This window comes from Mustela putorius, unplaced genomic scaffold, assembly GCF_011764305.1.
Source record: "Mustela putorius furo isolate JIRA1106 unplaced genomic scaffold, ASM1176430v1.1 tig00000721_pilon_pilon_pilon, whole genome shotgun sequence".
In the NCBI taxonomy this organism is placed as follows: Eukaryota; Metazoa; Chordata; class Mammalia; order Carnivora; family Mustelidae; genus Mustela; species Mustela putorius.
In genome coordinates this window covers 305,921-326,342 of record NW_025421456.1, presented here as the reverse complement: position 1 = coordinate 326,342, position 20,422 = coordinate 305,921, and the positions used below count along the sequence as shown (strand labels likewise).

The following is a 20,422-nucleotide window of genomic DNA, read 5'->3' as shown; positions in this document are numbered from 1 at the left end:
ATTTAATTATTTGTATGTTAAACAAATTAACCTCTAATATCTGAAATCTGTAAAATTATTAGAGAAATATTTGGTTACCAGAAAGGATAAAAAATCCATCATTAGAAATCCTCATTCCATGACATTGCCTAAAAGTAAATATCTTGTTCTAATGTTAGGAGGGAAAAAAATCCCAAATATAGTAAAGATGTGGTGTTCACAGGGTACAAAGTGGGTTTTAAAGCCTATAAACAAGACTTGTCAGTTTGCCAGACTGTATAGATGCAGAAGAATCTCCCTCCACAATTCTGCCAAAAAGTAGAAGATAAAATCTCACCAAAAACAGTTTTACAAATTGCAGATGAGCTCGTGAAAGGGAAAACCCCCAGGTGGCAGAAACAGAGCGGAACCCAAGATAAGAAATGTGAGCATGGAGTATTGGCCAGATGGGGTCACGGAGGTCTGAGATTCAGGAGGGAGATGAATGTCTGGGGATAGTATCCGCAGGCCAGGGCATGTATCCACTTTGTGGGAGTGAGAGGGTGGGGCAGGGAGCTGAAGCCTAGATGAGCAGTGGTTCCATTCATGAAACAGCCTAGCAAACTCCACCCAGCAGCCAGAGAAAGCCTCAAGGAAGCTTGCCTCCTGTCTGCTGCTGTGAGAGAAAGAAGAGACGCCTGTGAACCATAAGAGCACAAGACTGTACCATACACTGGTATGGGGTTCAAAATCACAGCCCCAGGACAGTGCCAAGACAAACAGGAAGTCATTGTGCATGGACACTTCATGACTCAGGAAACATGGGACTCCCATGCAAAACAGTCCCTGCTAAAGACGAACTTAGAGGCAAAATTAAGTGTGTTCAAAGAGATGAAGGACATCGGGTACTAGTATTTATAGGAGAAGGAGGAGGGTACCTGGGTGGCTCAGTCAGTTGAGCCTCCAACTCTTGATGTTGCCTCAGGTTATGATCTCAGGGTGGTGAGACTGAGCCCTGCTTTAGTCTCTGGACTCAGCATGGAATCTGCTTTAGATTCTCTCTCTTCCTCTGCCCCTCACACCATCCTAGGTAGCTCAGTTGGTTAAGCATCTGCCTTCAGCTCAGGTCATGGTCCCAGCGTCCTGGGATTGAGTCTTGCATTGGGCTCCCTGCTCCACAGGAAGTCTGCTTCTCCTGCCCCCTCTCACTTGTTCTCTCAATCTCTCTCTGTCCCTCTCTGAAATAATAAATAAATAAAGTCTTTTAAAAAAAGAAAGAAAGAAAGAAAGAAAGAAAGAAAGAAAGAAAGAAAGAAAGAAAGAAAGAAATCCCAGAATGGAAAATTGTTATTGAACCGTGTGAATACTGTTGGGTTGGTTGAACATTGTGAATAATGGCTGATATTTAGTCTGGTTTCAAGGATGTTGTTCTTTCAACCAGAGAGAAAACTTTTCAGCCCATAGTTAGAAAAATGCCTACCGTATAAACGGTCCTGAGTGCCAAACATGCAGATTGAAACCAAAGTTGAAATTGGCCTGCAAGTTCTAATTAAGGGAGAGCTGAAGGGATCATCCAAGTATAACAAAGAAGCCTTGTTTGAAGTGTTCTTCTTAAATGGAGTAGCTGCAGACCCACTGGGAACAGGCCACGCTTTGGTTCTGTTCACTGACCCACCTCTACAACATCTCCTCCCTTCTCCCAGCTCTCCCCTCCCACCCTGGGGGGTCCACAGGTCACTGACTAGGTTTAGGGTATCTGTAGCCGCAGCCTTGGACCACAGTGTACTCTTGGGCCCGTACCAGCTCTGCCCTCATTCTCAAGGGACTCTAGTGATCTAAACAGACCATCAGTACCACTTCTACTAGAACTGATTCCAGAAAATATGTAACACAGCCGATCTTCCTCATTTCTTTTAAGACTTAGAATTGATTGTCATCCCACTGTCAATTTATGGTGACATCATGATCGACTAAAATGCCAACATAGTTTGACTGGTGACCATTTAATAAACAGCTAGCTTTCTGTGTCTTTATATTTTTGAACGAGCAGGAACTTTCTCTTTCCTTTCTTGCATAGTACTTACCTCAATCAGCTCCAGGTGCATAGAGCACATCAATACATACTTTTCTATACTGTATAATTACCTGAGAATTTTTGTTTCAGAGTCTTTTTAACAGTTTGTATACGTATCTTCCTTAAAATGAAGATGTAAAACTTAAGTCTTCTTTTATAAAACCATTTATTAAAGACAAATAAAAACTCAAATGTTATCGTTTCTGAGAAGCTGCTTCTTTGACCATATTATGTGACCTCTTCAGTCTCTTAGAAGTTTGTGGGTATCTGTACCATCAAACTGATCACTCCATGCACTTTAAGTGTTCGTTTAGGTTCTACCTGTTCTTTTTATTATTATTATTATGTTCAGTTAGCCACTATATAGTACATAATTTGTCCTTGATATAGTGCTCAGTGATTCAGCAGTTAAGTATAACACCCAGTGCTCATAACAGCACGTGCCCTCCTCATACCGATCACCTGTTACCCCCTCCCCCACCCTCCCCTCTGAAACCCCCAGATTGTTTTTTGGGATCCATAGTCTCTCATGGTTTATCTCCTGTCCGATTTCTCCCCCTTTGGATTTTCCTCCTTTCCACTATGGTCCTCCATGTTATTGCTTATGTTCCACATGAGTGAAACTTTATGACGATTATTTTTCTCTGCTTGACTTACTTCCTTAACATAATCCCTTCCAGTTCAATCCACATCAGTGCAAATGGTGGGTATTCATTGTTTCTGATGGCTAAATAATATTCCATTGTGTATATGTACCACATCTTCTTTATCCATTTAGCTCCTTCCACAGTTTGTCTATTATGGACATTGCTGCTATGAACATTGAGGGGCATGTGCCCCTTCTTTTCAGTACATCCATATCTTTGGGGTAAATACCCAGTAGTACAGTTGCTGGATAAAGATAAACTCAAAATGGATAAAAGACCTCACTATGATACAGGAATCCATCAGAATCCTGGAGGAGAACACAGACAGTTACATCTTTGACATGAGCCACAGTAATTTCTTTCATGACTTGTCTCCAAAGACAACTGAAACAAAAGCAAAAATGAACTTTTGGGACTTCATCAAGATAAAAAAAAAAGCTTCTGCACAGCAAAGGAAACAGTCAGTAAAGCTAAGAGGCAGCCCACAGAATGGGAGAAGATATTTGCAAATGACATTACAGGCAAAGGGCTGATATCCAAGATCTATAAAGAACTTCTCAAACTCAACACTCAAAAAACTAATAACCCAGTCAAAAAATGGGCAGAAGACATGAACAGACATTTCTCTAAAAAAGACATACAAATGGCTAACAGACACATGAAAAAATGTTCAACCACTAGCCATGAGGGAAATACAAATCAGAACCGCAATGAGATACCACTTTACACCAGTTAGAATGGCAAAAATTAACAAGATAGGAAACAACGAATGTTGGCGAGGATCTGGAGACAGGGGAACCCTCTTACATTGGTGGGAGTGCAAGTTGGTGCAGACACTCTGGAAAATAGTATGGAGGTTCCTCAAGATGTTAAGAATAGAGCTACCCTATGACACCAGTTCTTGACTCTGACCTCCTTCAGAGTAGATTCCTCCCAGTTTTTATCATTCCTCCATACATAGTAGGCACCTCAATATTTGTTGGGTGAATGAATAAACACTTGAAATAACCAAATTACACTGGTACCACTGTATATCAGACCCTGTGACCCTCAAGAGCCTCTTGTCACTTATACTCAAGTGACTATATCTGCAATCCAGGTGTTTTTTACCTTAGACAGAAGTTTTTGTATGCATTTAGTCATTGAGATTGGAGCATCTAGAAATCGGTTAGCCATTTTGAAGAGCTAAAGAGAGTATAAAAATAAGGGAGAGTTGAACTAAGGACAATTAAAAAAGTACAGGATAAATGGAGAATTCTTTTTTTTTTTTTTAAACATCACTTTACTCTGCATGGTGCCTGGAGTTAAGGTGTTGAGATGACCAGGAAACTACATCAGGCAATCCATTTCCCCTTCCTTCTCTGCTATTCTAACAGGGAATTTTATATCCTAGTCTTAGAGCCAAGGGACTTAGAAGGAGCTAAGGAAAAAAAAAGGAGGAGCAATATATATAAAAAACCAAGGATTTCATGGAGGGAATAATAGCTTATTCTACTGATGTTAAATCACAAAAGCAGGGAGAGAGTAGAATTTATAAAAGAAAGAGGAAAAAAGTAAGTTTTTGAGGAAAGCAGGCTTCCCGCTGAGCAGAGAGCCCAATGTGGGGCTTGATCCCAGGACCCTGAGATCATGACCTGAGCCGAAAGCAGAGGCTTTAACCCACTAAGCCACCCAGGCGCCCTGAAAAAAGTAAGTTTTGAAGGCCTTTAAAACACTAAGGTAGTAACCCAACTGAAGTTGGTACACAGGTAAGTAAAATACAGAAAGATGAGAAAATTCTTGCAGTGTTGCTAAACCTTTTGTGAAAACTTAAAACATATTCTCAGACAGAGTTTTAGTCCAGTCTTCTCAAGATATAGTTTATCTTTGATCCATTTGAAGTAAGACTCAGCCTGCTAATTCCTATTTGTGGTTTTTCAAGGAAACCACCTCTCCCAAAACCAAATCTATTGAAGGCAAAATAATTTTTAAGGTCAGAGGTTTCAAAAGACGTTGGAATACCCCCATTACATTAGGAATTATTTTTTACCCTAATTGGCCACAGGGTCCTGTTTCATTTTTAGTAAAAGAACATTTTTAGCCCATTTGAAATAATAAATTTAAAGGCAATGTAAAGCGTTTATCTTATATTTATTTTGATTGTGATAGAAATTGATGGTTTATTTTGTATCCAAAAATCTTGAAAAATATTCACTTAAAATGTGATTGCCAATAACTCTTTTCACAAAGCAGGGTGAAATTACAGAAGCAAAAATAGTGGGACCCAAGAAATTGACAACATTCGAATTCTTAGGAGCAAAAAAAGATGTATGATAGATAACTAACTCAAATGCTGAGGGGTTTTGTTTTGGTTTCATAGCTTATTGTTATTTTAAAGCACACATAGAAATTCCTTTATAAACACATTTTGGTGAATTTATACCAATAATTACAGCCAATGAAATTACCACTTTTTTCTCCTATTCCAGGTTGTTGGTGTAGCCCAGGCCATCAACAAGAAATCAGGAAATGGTGGGACATTCACTGAAAAAGATGAAAAGGTACCAAAACTTGTGTCTGACATGGTATCAGTTTAAGAAGATGTTTTTTCTTTATACTGTATAGACCTCTAGAATTAGCTGTAGCTGAAATTGTTGATTACAAAAGCGATTATGTTTTAAAATGATCTGAAGTGTTCAAAAGTCTCTTTTTCCTGTGGCTAAATACGGTGCTAACTTGAGAGTACTCGTGGTATCAGTCCTTGGAAGCCCCCAGCTCCCTCCTCACTGTGCCACCAAGCCTCCTGGAGGCCTGTGTGCGTGTTGTGGCCATCTGGAGGCTGACACGGTATTTTAACTATCCTATTTAACTTTCATCGCTGCTATAAAGAAATTCAACCCGAGTAAAAAAAACCCTCGAAGCACTGCTCCAAGTTCAGCACTCCAGGTTGGCTAAAAATTAGAGTTGCCTCCCGATGAAGAAAATTTCAGAATATTTATAAGCTTTGCACTCAGACGGTGGGGCGCCAAGGTGTGAATTCCGGCGGGTGATGTGAATTTAGCTTCAGAAAGAGCAGCAGTCAGCATTATTTTATTATTCTTCGCATCCAGTACTGAAGGAATACATCCCATACACCACGTCGACATGCTTTCCGTTTAAGGACAGAAGCCCTAAACCTGTTTCTAACTTCATTCTGACAGTAGGTTTTATTATTTTTCTTCTTGAATACGTAATTATATGTAAATCATGGGAGCCCAATGAATTCTTCTTATTCAAGCCTGTTGCTATTTAAGTCACTCCCCTGAAAATTAGTCGGAGCTTTTGGACGACATTCGAACAAGACAGAGTTATTATTGTCTCCATGGTGTAGGCTGTATATTGGCATTTGTCTGGGTCCCCGTGTCTTAATTGATTCAGAACATAGCAAGTACCTTTTAAAATCAGTATTGTAGACATCTAGTCTCCTATTCTGTTAATGACACCTGAGAATATTTGGTGGGGGAAATGGTTCTAGATTGACTTTATATTTCATCAGTTCTTTATAGTCCATATATGTAAACCCCTCTTGAAGGATTTGTGTTCTTAGGCTGTATCATCTCTTGGCAAAATAAATCTATGATTGTGAATAACGTTTGCCATGGAGAGACTTCTTTTAATCAATAATTAATATAATTGTGAGCATATCACCTTAGAATAGTATAATGAGGATGACAGATCCATGGAAAACATATTTAAGCTAATATTTTATACAACTTTATATGAGACTACTATTGCCAATATTCTCAGGTAAGTGTGTTAGCTTTCATTTGCCCCAGTAGTGAGTTACAAGGTATTTATATGGTCTCAACACAGACCCAACTCTTAATATCATTCAGAGACTACACTAGATTTTGCATAGAGTGAATTTCAGTTTCAAATGATATAAAGAGAGCTGTGTCCTACTCCCTTTCCTCTTCTTGTTAATTTGTAAGTAATGTAGGACTTGAGGAGACTGTGTTCGTACTTATCATCTATTTGTTGTGCTAATTAGCTAACTTGCACTTGCTTTTCATTTGTTCTTAATTTTGTGCAGAATTAACATGTACCCTTTGAATTTTTAATTTTTATTTCAACTGTAAACATTTTTGGGTGCTTTTTGTGTTTCAGGCAATATAACAAGGCCAGTTAGTAGACACTTCTTTTTTTTTTTTTTTTTCAAAGATTTTATGTATTTATTTGATGACAGAGATCACAAGTAAGCAGAGAGGCAGGCAGAAAGAGAGAGAGGAGGAAGCAGACTCCCTGTGCAGCAGAGAGCCTGATGAGGGACTTAATCCAAGGACCCTGAGTTCATGAGCTAAGCCGAAGGCAGAGGCTCAACCCACTGAGCCACCCAGGCGCCCTAGACACTTCTTTTTTTTTTAGATTTTTTATTTATTTATTTGACAGAGAGAAATCACAAGTAGTCGGAGAGACAGGCAGAGAGAGAGAGAGGGAAGCAGGCTCCCCGCTGAGCAGAGAGCCCGATGCGGGACTCGATCCCAGGACCCTGAGATCATGACCTGAGCCGAAGGCAGCGGCCCAACCCACTGAGCCACCCAGGCGCCCCGACCCTAGACACTTCTTAATTTAGCTGTTGTCTTACCTGTTTTCTAGGACTTTGCTGCTTATTTGGCATTTTGTGGTATTGTTCTTCATAATGCTCAACTCTATGAGACTTCACTGCTGGAGAACAAGAGAAATCAGGCAAGTCTGATGACTAAAGAGAGACTATAGAAATTGTTTCTTTAGTGGTTCAATTTTGTCTAAGTAATATATGTATATGATTTAAAATCTAGTTAATATTTTAGCTGGATTAGAAATAATTATTAGATAATTATAAATTAGATAATTGTAAAATAATTAGAAATAATTATTTCCATTTTCTATTTTCCATGCTCAGTTGCCTTTTCACTGTTAGACAGTATTTCATTAACTTAACAGATGTGGATTTATTTGATTTATATCACTCTTTACTTGCCGTTGTCCTTATCCTACCAATATCATTATTTCTGTTTTAAGTTACTGGATGGACTGCATTTGTCATGTTAAATAAGGCTTTTAGTTCTTGCTCTCTCAACTAGAGACATCATCTCATGATTCTATGCTTTGTAAAATGAGGATCTTAGCATGCTTCATCTCTCCTTCCCAACTGCTACTCCTTACCTCTGCTTTTCCCATATGGATTTTTTCTGTTGCCCATGACAATAACATATATATTATACTACAATCATGGTTAGCTTTTATTAAGTTTTGTCTAGTTTAATTCTAGAGTTGTGATTTAAAATAGAGTGTTTATAAGTACCGTGACTGTGTAAATGTTGTTATTACATTTGTTATATGACTTTTAGTTTTTCCTGATGTTTCTGAATTGCATTCTTTTTTTTCCCCCTTGATCTGTTTGCTAGTGTAGGTTGGTTTTTCCCCCAAAACTCCCCATTATTTAGGCATCCTGCTGAGTTCTTTTTCTTGGAGATTTCCAAGTTGAGGTTCTCTATTGTTTCTCTTCCCAGCTAAGCTGTTTCTCCCCATGCCTACTACATAGGTGTCATCACAGAATTTTCCTTCACTGCTTTCTCAGAAGGATTCCATTGGTTATCCCCTGGATCCCATAACTTTTTCTCAGTTTGTACCCTTATTTTACTGCAGCACATTCTCAAATAATTACTTGAGAAAGAGTATTGATCAGGTAAGTTTTCTGAGTCCTTGCATAGTATGAAAATGCCTCTTGTACCATCCTGCCACTTTGGCTGGGTAAAAAATTCCAAATTGAAAAATCAGTTTCTCAGACTTTAGAGTGGTGCTTTGTCATCTAACTAACATCCATGTTGTTCTGACTCTTGGCTCTATGTAGATGTTTTTTCTGTTTTGTTTTCTGCTTTTGTCTGTAAGCTTTTCAGATCATTTTTCTCTTTGCTTTTATAGTTTAATTTTATAGTCTGACTCTTTTTTTCATTCATCATGCTGGTACCTGGACATCCCTTTCCACCTGGAGACCCAGACTCTTCCATTTTATATAATTCTTTTCCATTATTTCTTTGATAATCCCTCTCTCCCACATCCCATTTTCTCTTTCTTGAACTTGTGTTAATAAGATACTGGATCTTCCATTGCCTTTAACTGTAGTTTCTACCTAACTGTTGTCCCTGCTCCATTCTTGCCACCCGTTAATCCAGTCCCCATGTTTACAAACATAGCTGCAAGGCTGTCATTTTCTTCCTGCAGTCCCCTCACCACGCAAGCTGCCTCTAAAGACACGCAGGGCTTTTGAGGTTCTTTCTCCACTTGACTCTGTCATCCCATCTCCCCAGCTCTCCTCTTTATGTTCTAGACTTGATTAAGATTTGCAGTATACTACTTTCTCTCAATTCAGTTGTTTTTGACTGAAGTATTTCTCTTCCCCACTTCATCTAAATAATTCCTGCTTATCTCTCGGACCTCAGCTAGGATAGTATCTCCTCCAGTCAATTTTCTGTGATACCCTTTCTTCCTCCTCATCACACAAATATTTTGTGAGATTAGAAGAAGTTCTGTGGAATTCAAAGGAAAGTGAGATTACCAGGAAAAACACAAAAGGAGCTCTTATAACTTTGTTTTGGAAAATATTTACTGTGCTATGTGAAAATGCGTATAAATGTTGATCTCAGCAGTTGGGAACAACAGCAATATCAGTGTTATATCATGTATGAGATGCTGTTCAGAATGCTTTATAAATGTTTGGATATTTAGTCCTCACGATAATCCTGTCATTTGGCATTATTTTTTACTGTTATTCCCATTTTTAAGGAACTGGCCCTACATCACAAAGCTTGCAGGAAGGGAAGGCAGGATTAGAAACAGGTGACTCTGGTTTTCAAGTCTGTGATTGTAACCACTGTACTAACAGTCAATATGGAGGAAGCTCTGTTAGTAAATAGAGACTTACATATTTAATACTTGAATGCAAACTTGGCTGTAACTTGTTAGATTATAAATAAACAACTTATAAACCATATAAATCATTGTATTGCTTTAATAATTACAAATATTTACTAAGTAATAAGCTCTAAATTTTCCTGTTTAGGTGCTGCTTGACCTTGCTAGCTTAATTTTTGAAGAACAACAATCATTAGAAGTAATTCTAAAGAAAATAGCTGCCACTATTATCTCTTTCATGCAGGTGCAGAAATGCACCATTTTCATAGTGGATGAAGATTGCTCCGTGAGTACAGAGTATGACTTTTTTATTTTTAGAAAGACAGCAATTATATTCCTTAAAGTGTCGCTTTTAATCCTCACGTTAGCCTCAGATGTCTCTGAACCCCAGGTATACAGTTGTGTATGCAAAGCCAATCAGAGTGTGAGCTGTTCTGGTTGAAAGGGGTAGACGGGAGGTTGGAGGATGCCTTCAAAGCACCCTTTCACCTTCGTGTTCCTCCACTGAGTGGTTACCTTGGGAATGTCTGTGTGCTGTTTTTGTCAATGGCCATACTTCCTTGATGGAGAAATACATTGTCCTTACAGTATGCACACCCATCGTTATCAGGGATAGTGGTGCTGTGGTTGCTCTGAGCAAGTAGAGCCCCATTCTGAATGGCTTGGGAAAAAATTTTCTTTTTATCAGAAATTGTTTAGAAACCAAAAGTCATGGCCCAAGAGAGGCAGTATTATTAAAGGTACCTATCAGTCCTAAATCTTTTACCAGCAATGGAAAACCACTAAATGTTCTACTTGGTAGATTTTAATTCATTGATGTGTAACAGAAAGAAACAGATATGTGTAGAAAGATGGAGTGTTCTCATCAAGTGCTCATCTAGACAGGCCAATTGAGGTTGTGTTTAGAATCAGAGCTCCTAGCCTAGAGCCACTGTTCCTGGGATATTTCTTTTTGAGGTCATCGTTTATTTTCTTTTTTCTTTAGACCCTGAGAATAGGCTCTTTATTGGTGGGTTAGGAAAGAGAGTAGGGATCACCACCACTGTGTGGTCAGTTGTAATCCATATATGATACCTGAATTGATGGGGTTTTGGGAAGTAGAATAATAGAAAATATGTAATACTTAAATTAAAATTTTAAAAATTATTTTAGATAGTAAGACTGTAGGATATGACTCAACATTATCTCAGTCATTTTGATTGTGTGTTCGTGTCTAATTCTTATTCACTGGATATCAAATGAATATACCATGCTATAAGGTAATCATTATTCTCATAGTTGTTATTTCATATTTTCAATCAGCTATAAAGTCCTTAATATGGAGATGATTACAAGTAGCCATCCTTTTAAAGTTCAGGTCAGAATTCATTAATGTAGCAAGTCAATTCACAATTTTTGCTGTGACCTGTTCTTTAGCATTTAATATTTGAAAGTTATATGTGAAGCACTCCTTTTTTAGACAACTTAAATGCCACCTTAATTAACATTCATCTCATGCTTTTACCAGTGAACATCTTTTGTGGCAGCAACTGACTTAGATCATTGGTGCTTTGAAGTATAGCTCACTTATATGCCAGTTAATATATTTTGCTCACTTTTTAACTTGATTTTAGGAATCAAGTGTCTTGATTATCATTTATAGTATAACTTTTTGATTAAAATTATTTCAACAACATGAGCAAAAATCCAAATGTAAGCAAGAAATATACAGTACTCAGTTCTTCCCTCCCCAAATTAAATATCATTGTTTTATATCTTTATTCAGTTGTAAATACAGCATGGATATGAATATGTATTCTGTTTTTTTAATATACTTTCCAAAGTACCTCTCTATGTTGTTAAAACCTTCACAATTATTTTCATTAAATATTCATAAAATATTACTGAATTGCATGTCTTTTAAAAAGCTCTAACAATGGCAATCAATGTATGTATAAAAGCTAAAACACGAGCATTTTGAATAAATAAGAAGAAAATTTGAAGCTAACATATTCATTAACACCTGCTAGAAGAACAAAAAAAAATACGCAAATGAGCATTTTTGCAAGTGAGTTTCAGAAATAGTAAGAACATGGGCAGCAGACCTGAGGCTGTCAGGCAGTGAGTACTTGTGTCAGTTTAGTCTGAGAATAAGTTCAAAAAAGATCACAAGTATTGGTGTCTTTCATCAATTCCACTGACTTGCGTATGTATATCTAGATAGATTTCGTTAAAACATTGTCAAACTTACTTCTCAGTCTGTGTTGTCGCTTTGTTTTCAGGATTCTTTTTCTAGTGTGTTTCACATGGAGTGTGAGGAATTAGAAAAATCGTCAGATACTTTAACAAGGTAAAATAACTCATTCTCTGTCTTTACCACAAGTAAGCTGACCCTTGAACAGCATGACTGGACCTGTGAGCTCCACTGAGAGATAGATTTTTTTTTTTTTATAAATATAGTACATTACTAGAGATGTCTTTTCCTTAAGTGATTTTCTGAGTAACATTTTGTTTTCTCTAGCCTACTTTATTGTGAGAATACAGTATATAATTCATATACCATACAAAATATATGCCAGTTGATGGTATATGTTATCAGTAAGGCTTCTGTCAACAGCAGGCTATTGATAAAGTTTTGAGAGAGACAGAAGTTATCTGCGGGTTTTTTACTGTATTGGGTGTCGGCACTCCTAATCCCTACATTGTTTAAGCCAGTATATGTAATGCTGGCTACATGGTTATTTCATGACCTGTTTAATTTAAGACATAGAAGCTACTTGCTGCTTCCTCCCGACCATCAATAATTTTATTTGTGACAATACTTAACTATTTGATGACAGAGTTCTAGGATTTTTTTCTCCTACAGTTGACCTATAGGAAAATTGCTAAAACAGTGAATGGTGTTCAGATTAGTATAGACCTGGGTATGGTATTTTTGTGAACTGGCTCATTTAAGATCCATAAGTCTGTATTGCAGTTACATGTTTCATATTGGATAGTTGGATTCCAGTATGTAATTCATATTGCATATTGGACCCTCACTGGAAATTTGATAGGCTTCTGAACAAACTTCTCTTTGAGTCTGCTGTGATTTGGAATCAGCTATGGGGATTTAATTAACAAGAGAAGGAAGCCCATGAAGCCCATCACACCAATAGCCATCTACCCAATGACTAGAATCAAACCAGATCTCTATTGCAGGTCATTTCTTTGCCATTTTTTTTTTTGGTAACTTAAGAATTTGTATTAATTTTTTTGTTGTTGTTAATTTGTTGTTGGATAATAGAAAGTTTGATATGATTGAGGTTAGAGATCTTACTGCCCCAATTTTATTTGTGCTTTTCAAAGAACTTGGGAAAGGATTTAGACTAAACTACCAAATATTCTTTCACAGATACCCTTTTTCACCCTTAGCAAAAAACTGGCGTTGTTTGTTTAAGTGACAGAATATTCTAAGAAATACAAATCTGCCAGGATAAAGCGGCAGGAATTCTTGGGTATAGTGCTATTTATCATAATTTTTATTGTTCATTTGTTACCAATTATTTCACTTCCTAAAATCATTTGTCTGAAATTATTTTATCCCTAATTATTGATGTTATATCTAAAAGCTTTTTATGGCCATAGAAATAGAACATTGTCTTAAGTTTACTATCTGATATTAAAGTTTCATATTTTTTTCACTACAGTTGACCTTTTAGAGCATTATTTCATTTAGTGTATGGGGTTGCAATTAGCACAGTCTTCAGTAACCAAGCTCTTTGGTGGTAGTGCTTTAAAAGTAACCTTTGACAGATCTAAACTACAGAACATTCTATGAGATAACTGGCCTGATCTTTTTCAAAAATTAGTATCATGGAACAAAATGGAGGGAAGGAATATCTTGGACATAACAGCCAAACACAGTGTATAAATCTTGGTTGGATTCACATTAAAACAGCTATCAATGAATAGTTTTTGAGAACTATTGGAAATCTGAATATGGATCAGGTAGTAGATAGTTGATGGGGAATTGCTGTTACTTTTCTTTGGAAATAGGAAGATACTGTGGTTAGTAGGAAACTGTTTTTATTTTTAAGAGATACATCCTGGTGTACCTAAGGATGAAATATTAGGATATCTGCACCTTACTTTAAAATGGTTCAGGTGGGACTCCTGGGTAGCTCAGCTGGTTAAGCTGCTGCCCTCAGCTCAGGTGAGGATCCCAGGGTCCTGGGATCAAGTCCTGCATCAGGCTCTTTGTTCAGCGGGGAGCCTGCTTCTCTCTCTGGCTGAGCCTGCTTGTGCTCACTCTCTCTTTCACTCTCACCAACAAACAAATAAATAAATAAAAATCTTTTAAAAAATAAAAATGGTTCAGGCAAAGATAAATAAGTACATATATCTAAATTTCATATATTTAAATAAATATATACACACAAACATATAGATAAAATACATTGGTAAAACATTAAAAATTGTTGAATCTAGAGTAGGATATTCATTTGACTTTCAACTTTTTTGCATATTTCAAAATGTTCATTAAAAATTTGAAAATATTTGTAATAAAAAATTGGAAACAAGGGGCGCCTGGGTGGCTCAGTGAGTTAAAGCTTCTGCCTTCAGCTTAGGTCGTGATCCCAGGGTCCTGGGACCGAGCCCCGCTTCGGACTCTCTGCTCAGCAGGGAGCCTGCTTCCTCCTCTCTCTCTGCCTGTCTCTCTGCCTACTTGTTATCTCTGTCTGTCAAATAAATAAATAAAATCTTTAAAAAAAATTGGAAATGAAAATCATTTCTGTAGATCATGTAAAGCAGAATTGCAAAACACAGTTGTCTGAGTTTAGAACAGAAGATTAAAGTGCACAACCTGGTTTTGTTCAAACCCTCTTAAGACTGACCCCTGGGATCAGTGTGAGGCCTGCATACTTGTCTTCCATCCCCTTCTTCTCCTTATCTCTTTCATGTGTTCTATCTTCTCATGTCTTCCCTCAGCAAAATGGAGACACTATTGACCACAGTGACTTCAAGTTTAGTTGGCTAAGCGATTCTTTGTAAATAAAGATTCATTACTTCTAGACTATTATTTTAACATTCTGATACAGTGAAATACTTTTTATCTGATTAAAAGAATTTGAGGAGTTAACAAAGGGACAGATGTAACTTGGGGGCAGAAAGGGAATTCATTTAACTCATGGTACACCTGACTTAGGACTTTTTTGCTGACTTGGGCCTGGGGTGCATAGTCAAAAGTAGATAAACCATGTTCTCTTTAGAGATTTTTTTTACTACCTGGAGTTTTTCGTTCATAAAGTTAGAATTACATAGCTGATGTCTGCTTCCCTCTTGGCATTGCTGGTTATGACAAGTATCCCATTTCCTAAGCCCTTTTGTGTGCCATTGTATTTTCTGGCATATTGGACATTTAGTTCTTTAGCTAGATTGAGTCCTTTCTGAATATGTGATAGTAAGTCCATGTCTGGTGATTATGTGTGTAACCCTTTTAAAGGCTGGTATCTCCTGCCTAAATCAGTGATGAAGTTTCTTATTCCTAAGAAGAACATTAATATAATTTTGATTTATGATGCTACAAAATTTTTGCTTTTTATAAGACACGTTTTATAAGACATGTTTTATAAGACACATAAATATTTGATTCTTTCACTTTTCAAATTGCATCATGAACTGCTACATATATAAATATAAACATGTATTTTTAATGTGTTTACATATATCCATAGGTATGACAAAATTCTGGAATGCTATAGCCTATAAATAATATGAAAATAACACATGACATAAATTATATAAAATGACCATATATGGAATTTAAGAAACAAATGAACAAACAAACAGACAAACCAGAAAACAGATCCTTAAATAAGGAGGATAAATTGGTGTTTGCCAGAGGGGAGGTGGTTAGAGATGGGTGACGTAGATAAAGGGGATTAGGAATGCACTTATTTTCATGAGCACTGAGAAGCATATGGAATTGTTTAATCATTATATTGTACACCTGAAACTAAGACAACACCATATGTCATAGTTGAATTTTAAAAGTAAGATCAAGAAAAAGTATAAAGTGATGAGTTATCTACATTTACCTTTGAATATTTGTACAGCAGCATAAGTCTACATAATTACATTTTATATACTGGCATTTTGATTTTATTACCAATTCAGCCTGGTCCTCTAATTTCTATTGGTAGCTGAACAAGGCCATTTGATGTGATAGTGACCTCTACTGGTAAATATGCATTTTAAAAAAGTGTAGTCTTACTCGATTTATTTCTGATGAATACTGTGTTCCCTCTCTGCAGACAAAACAAAAGGTATTTTTCCATTTTTTAAAATCATTCCAAGACAGTCTTAGTATAAAGATTTTTATAAAGGATACATAAGTCAGTGTGATTACCTTAAAAGAGAGTAATTTAATGGATCATTTTAACTAATCCATTAAATAATTTTACAGTATTGAAAAGTATTCACTAATGCCTTATATCAGCTAGACATTTTATTTCTTTAAAAAATTTTTTTTAAAAGATTTTATTATTTATTTATTTGTGAGGGAAAGAGAGCACAAGCAGGGAGAACAGCAGAGAGGGAGAGGGAGAAGCAGGCTCCCTTGAGCAAGGAGCCTGATGATGCAGGGCTGGATCCCAAGACCAGGTCATGACCTGAGCTGAAGGCAGACCCTTACCAACAGAGAACCCAGACACCCTTTAAAGTTAGCCTTTATACTAATAATCAATAAAAAGTCTTTAAGTGATATAAATATACTTTATTATTTTAATAAAAATGAGATATTAGGCCTAATGTTGCCAAACCTCTGAATTAAAAATGATGTGTGGTACCTTCAGCATTTTGACAAAGGACTGAACTGATAGTGACACTTTACCAGCAGACTCTTTATCACCTTGCTGAAATTATTGCTAGAATTCAGGACTCTTCGATGCTCATTCTTAAACACTTTGCCAATCCAAACACTCTCCCATGAGATTAAATGCTAGGCAATTCTATGATGTCAGCAGTAAGCAAATCATTCTTTTAGACCAGCCATTTCAGTTGAAAAGCATTGCTCATTTGGTATTTGTCCAACCAACCCACTAATTATCCTTTATAAATTAAAATAACACATTGAGGACGGACTTGCAATGTTAAGCATAAAACTAAAAAATAAATATTCAGGGTGAACATTATACATAATTATCAGAATCATATCGTCAGTGAGATAAAGCACAGGAAGGTTTTGGAACTTGGGTTGCCTACAAATTTCAGAAGGGAAACTAGCTCATTTCCAGATGGTGGGACGTTGTGGAGTTTCTGTGCCTCTATTCATAAGAGCCACCCAATTAGAAGAAAAAAATGATATTTTAGTGCTGTAATTCCATGTCAGTTAACTTGATGTTAATTTATAAATGCACGTCTTTATCATAAAATGACAATTGCATAGAATTAATTCTTTAAACCTTCTTGGAATATGTATACTAGTAACACTGTAAAAAGTAGTATTAAAAACAACCGTGCATACTGAGTAGAAAAAGAGTATAGACTCTGAAGTCAGGCTGATTGAAATTTAAGTTCCACCATCTACGAGCCGTGGAGCATTTTGTAAATGAATTAACCTCTTAAAGCCTCAATTTCTTTATCTGTAAAATGGGGATACTGATAGCAGGATTGTAGTAAGGACTAAATGTGATAATGTACACAAAATGCTTCAGAAAATTTTGGCACATAGTATTAAATGCAATGATTCCCATTTAGTTCTAAAGCACAAAAATTTCTCAGTGAGCCCCAGCTCCATGTCCCTGTCTCTCCAAGGATATACTCATGTACATTCCATTGATAGCCACTGTGCAAAAAGCTTTAGATGTCAAAATTAGCCCAAGTCCTCCAAGAAAAAATGTCAAGACTGGATTAAATGTGCAAGAAATTTATTAGGGGAATCCCCTGTAAGAATAAAAGGAGACAGAGCTAGGAGACCCGTGGATCCCCACACAAGTCTGACCTACAGTGAAAAAGAGGAAAAAGAAGGGGGGCAGAGGAATGGGAAAAGAGGTGAAGGGAAGTGGGAGACACAGGCTTGCGGTTATGGAATGAATAAGTCATGTGAATGAAACATGCAGCATAGGAAATATAGTTGTATTGTAACAGCACTGTATGGGGACAGATGGTAGCTACACTTGTGAGCACAGCACAACATACAGAGTAGCTGAAACCTGTGTTGTACACCTGAAACCAAAGTTAACATCGTGTGTCAACTATACTTCAATAGAGTGTGGAGGTAGGTGAAGAAGGAAGGAGTATTTTGTAGATGCATCCTGGACAGCTGGGGAGTTGTGAGGAAAGTTTGGCAAGACTTCTGGGGAGAACTCTGGCTGGTCTCCTGTCAGAAGAGTCCCAGGTCTCCCAGAAGTGGACCTGCCTTCACATCCCCACTGGGCTCAGTCTTCATCTGGAAGCAGCTGTAGGAGGTGCAGTCTTCATCAGGGCCCTGGGATCTAGATAGAGTTCAGTAGCTAGAGACACCCATCAGAGATGCTTCCTATAGTTGGAGCTCTGAGAGGCACGTGTTTAAGGCCACCATAATACTCCTGTTTTGCTTTGTTTTTTATCCATTTAATTTTATTTTTCTTTTCAGTGTTCCAAGATTCATTATTTATGCACCACACCCAGTACTCCATGCAATATGTGCTCTCCCTAATACCCACCACCAAGCTCACCCAATCCCCCTCCTCCCCTCCAGAACCCTCAGTTTGTTTCTCAGAGTCCAGTCTCTCATGGCTCGTCTTCCCCTCCGATTTCCCCCATCTCACTTCTCTCCATCTCCCAATGTCCTCCGTGTTATTGCTTATGCTCCACAAATAAGTGAAACCATATGATACTTGACTCTCTCTGCTTGACTTATTTCACTCAACATAATCTCCAGTGCCATCTATGATGATACAAAAGTTGGGTATTCATCCTCTCTGATGGAGGCATAATACTCCATTGTATATATAGACCATATCTTCTTTATCCATTCGTCCTTTGAAGGACATCTTGGTTCTTTCCACAGTATGGTGACTATGGCTCTTGCTGCTATGAACATTGGGGTACAGATGGCCCTTCTTTTCACTACATCTGTATCTTTGGGGTAAATACCCAGTAGTGCAATTGCAGGGTCATAGGGTAGCTCTATTTTTAATTTCTTAAGGAATATCCACCCTGTTTTCCAAAGTGGCTACACCAACTTACATTCCCACAACAGTGTAAGAGGGTCCCTCTTTCTCCACATCCTCTCCACCACTTGTTGTTTCCTGACTTGTTAATTTTGGCCACTCTAATTTGTGTGAGGTGGTATCTCAGTGTGGTTTTGATTTGAATCTCCTTGATGGTTAATGATGATGAACATTTTTTCATGTGTCTGCTAGCTATTTGTATATCTTTTTTGGAGAAGTGTCTGTTCATGTCTTCTGCCCATTTTTTGATGCTTTTGATCTTGCTGAAGGGTCAAAAGTTCATTTTCGCTTTTGTTTCCTTTGCCTTTGGGGACATATCTTGAAAGGTATTCAAATTGGCAATGAAGAAGTCAAACTCTCTCTCTTCGTAGATGACATGATACTTTATATGGAAAACCCAAAAACTCCACCCCCAAACTACTAGAACTCATACAGCAATTCAGTAATGTGGCAGGATACAAAATTAATGTACAGAAATCAGTTGCTTTCTTATACACTAACAATGAAAATATACAAAGGGAAATGAGAGAATCGATTCCATTTACTATAACACCAAGAAACATAAGATACCTGGGAATAAGCCTAACCAAAGAAGTAAAGGATCTATACTCGAGGAACTACAAAACACTCATGAAAGAAATTGAAGAAGACACAAAAAGATGGAAGACCATTCCATACTCATGGATTGGAAGAATAAATAAACATTGTTAAAATGGCTATACTGCCTAGAGCAGTCTATATTTTCAGTGCCACCCCGATCAAAATTCCATTGGCATTTTTCAAAGAGCTGGAACAAGCAATCCTAAAATTTGTATGGAACCAGAAGAGACACCGAGTTGCTAAGGAAATGTTGAAAAAGAAAAACAAAACTGGGGACATCACGTTGCCTGATTTCAAGCTTTACTACAAAGCTGTGATCACCAAGACAGCATGGTACTAGCACAAAAACAGACGCATAGACCAGTGTAACAGAGTAGAGAGCGCAGATATGTACCCTCAACTCTATGGTCAAATAATCTTCGACAAAGCAGGAAAAAATATACATTGGAAAAAAGACAGTCTTTTCAATAAATGGTTGGGAAAATTGGGCAGCTGTGTGTAGAAGAATGAAACTCGACCATTCTCTTACACCATACACAAAGATAAACTCAAAATGGATAAAAGACCTTAACATGAGGCAGGAATCCATCAAAATCCTAGAGGAGAACATAGGCAGTAACAACTTCGACACTGGCCACAGCAACTTCTTTCAAGTATGTCTCCATAAGAGTCCTGTTAGTTAAAGAAGGAGTTCCATATTCTTTGCATTGCTCTTTCAGAATAATCCACTGTCTGCCCAGGCTAACATCTTCAGCCTGAAACCATCACTTTATTCCTAACAATCTATTTCGTGTTTCCCAAATATCCGTAGATAGAACTCTTGCATTTCAAAGATGTGTTTTATGCTGAGGGTTTTTTTGTTTTGTTTTGTTTTATTCCTGCTGGAACACCCTCCCTTTCATCCCTGATGTGTTTCTCCACATCCTTAAATCTTATCCCGCCTTTTACACATTTCTCTAATGCTTCCTCTTCCCTAATCCTCTCCATGTAGGTGTTAGCTGTTGATCTGCTCCACATGTGTGGTGCTTGCATTTTGCCAATTGCATTAGCAAGGA

The 20,422-nt window shown here is 37.3% G+C and overlaps 1 protein-coding gene across 4 annotated transcripts in view; it reads left to right on the top strand.

The window, feature by feature from the left end:
* The window catches only part of PDE5A (phosphodiesterase 5A), a 149,912-nt gene that overhangs the window by 56,195 nt on the left and 73,295 nt on the right, over positions 1–20,422 (top strand). For all 4 annotated transcript variants that reach the window (XM_004747992.3, XM_004747994.3, XM_004747993.3 and 1 more), the window contains exons 4-7: positions 5,148–5,219; positions 7,294–7,383; positions 9,740–9,877; positions 11,853–11,920. In XM_004747992.3, coding sequence (XP_004748049.1) covers positions 5,148–5,219; positions 7,294–7,383; positions 9,740–9,877; positions 11,853–11,920 — 368 coding nt within the window. The remainder of the gene's footprint in view (positions 1–5,147; positions 5,220–7,293; positions 7,384–9,739; positions 9,878–11,852; positions 11,921–20,422) is intronic.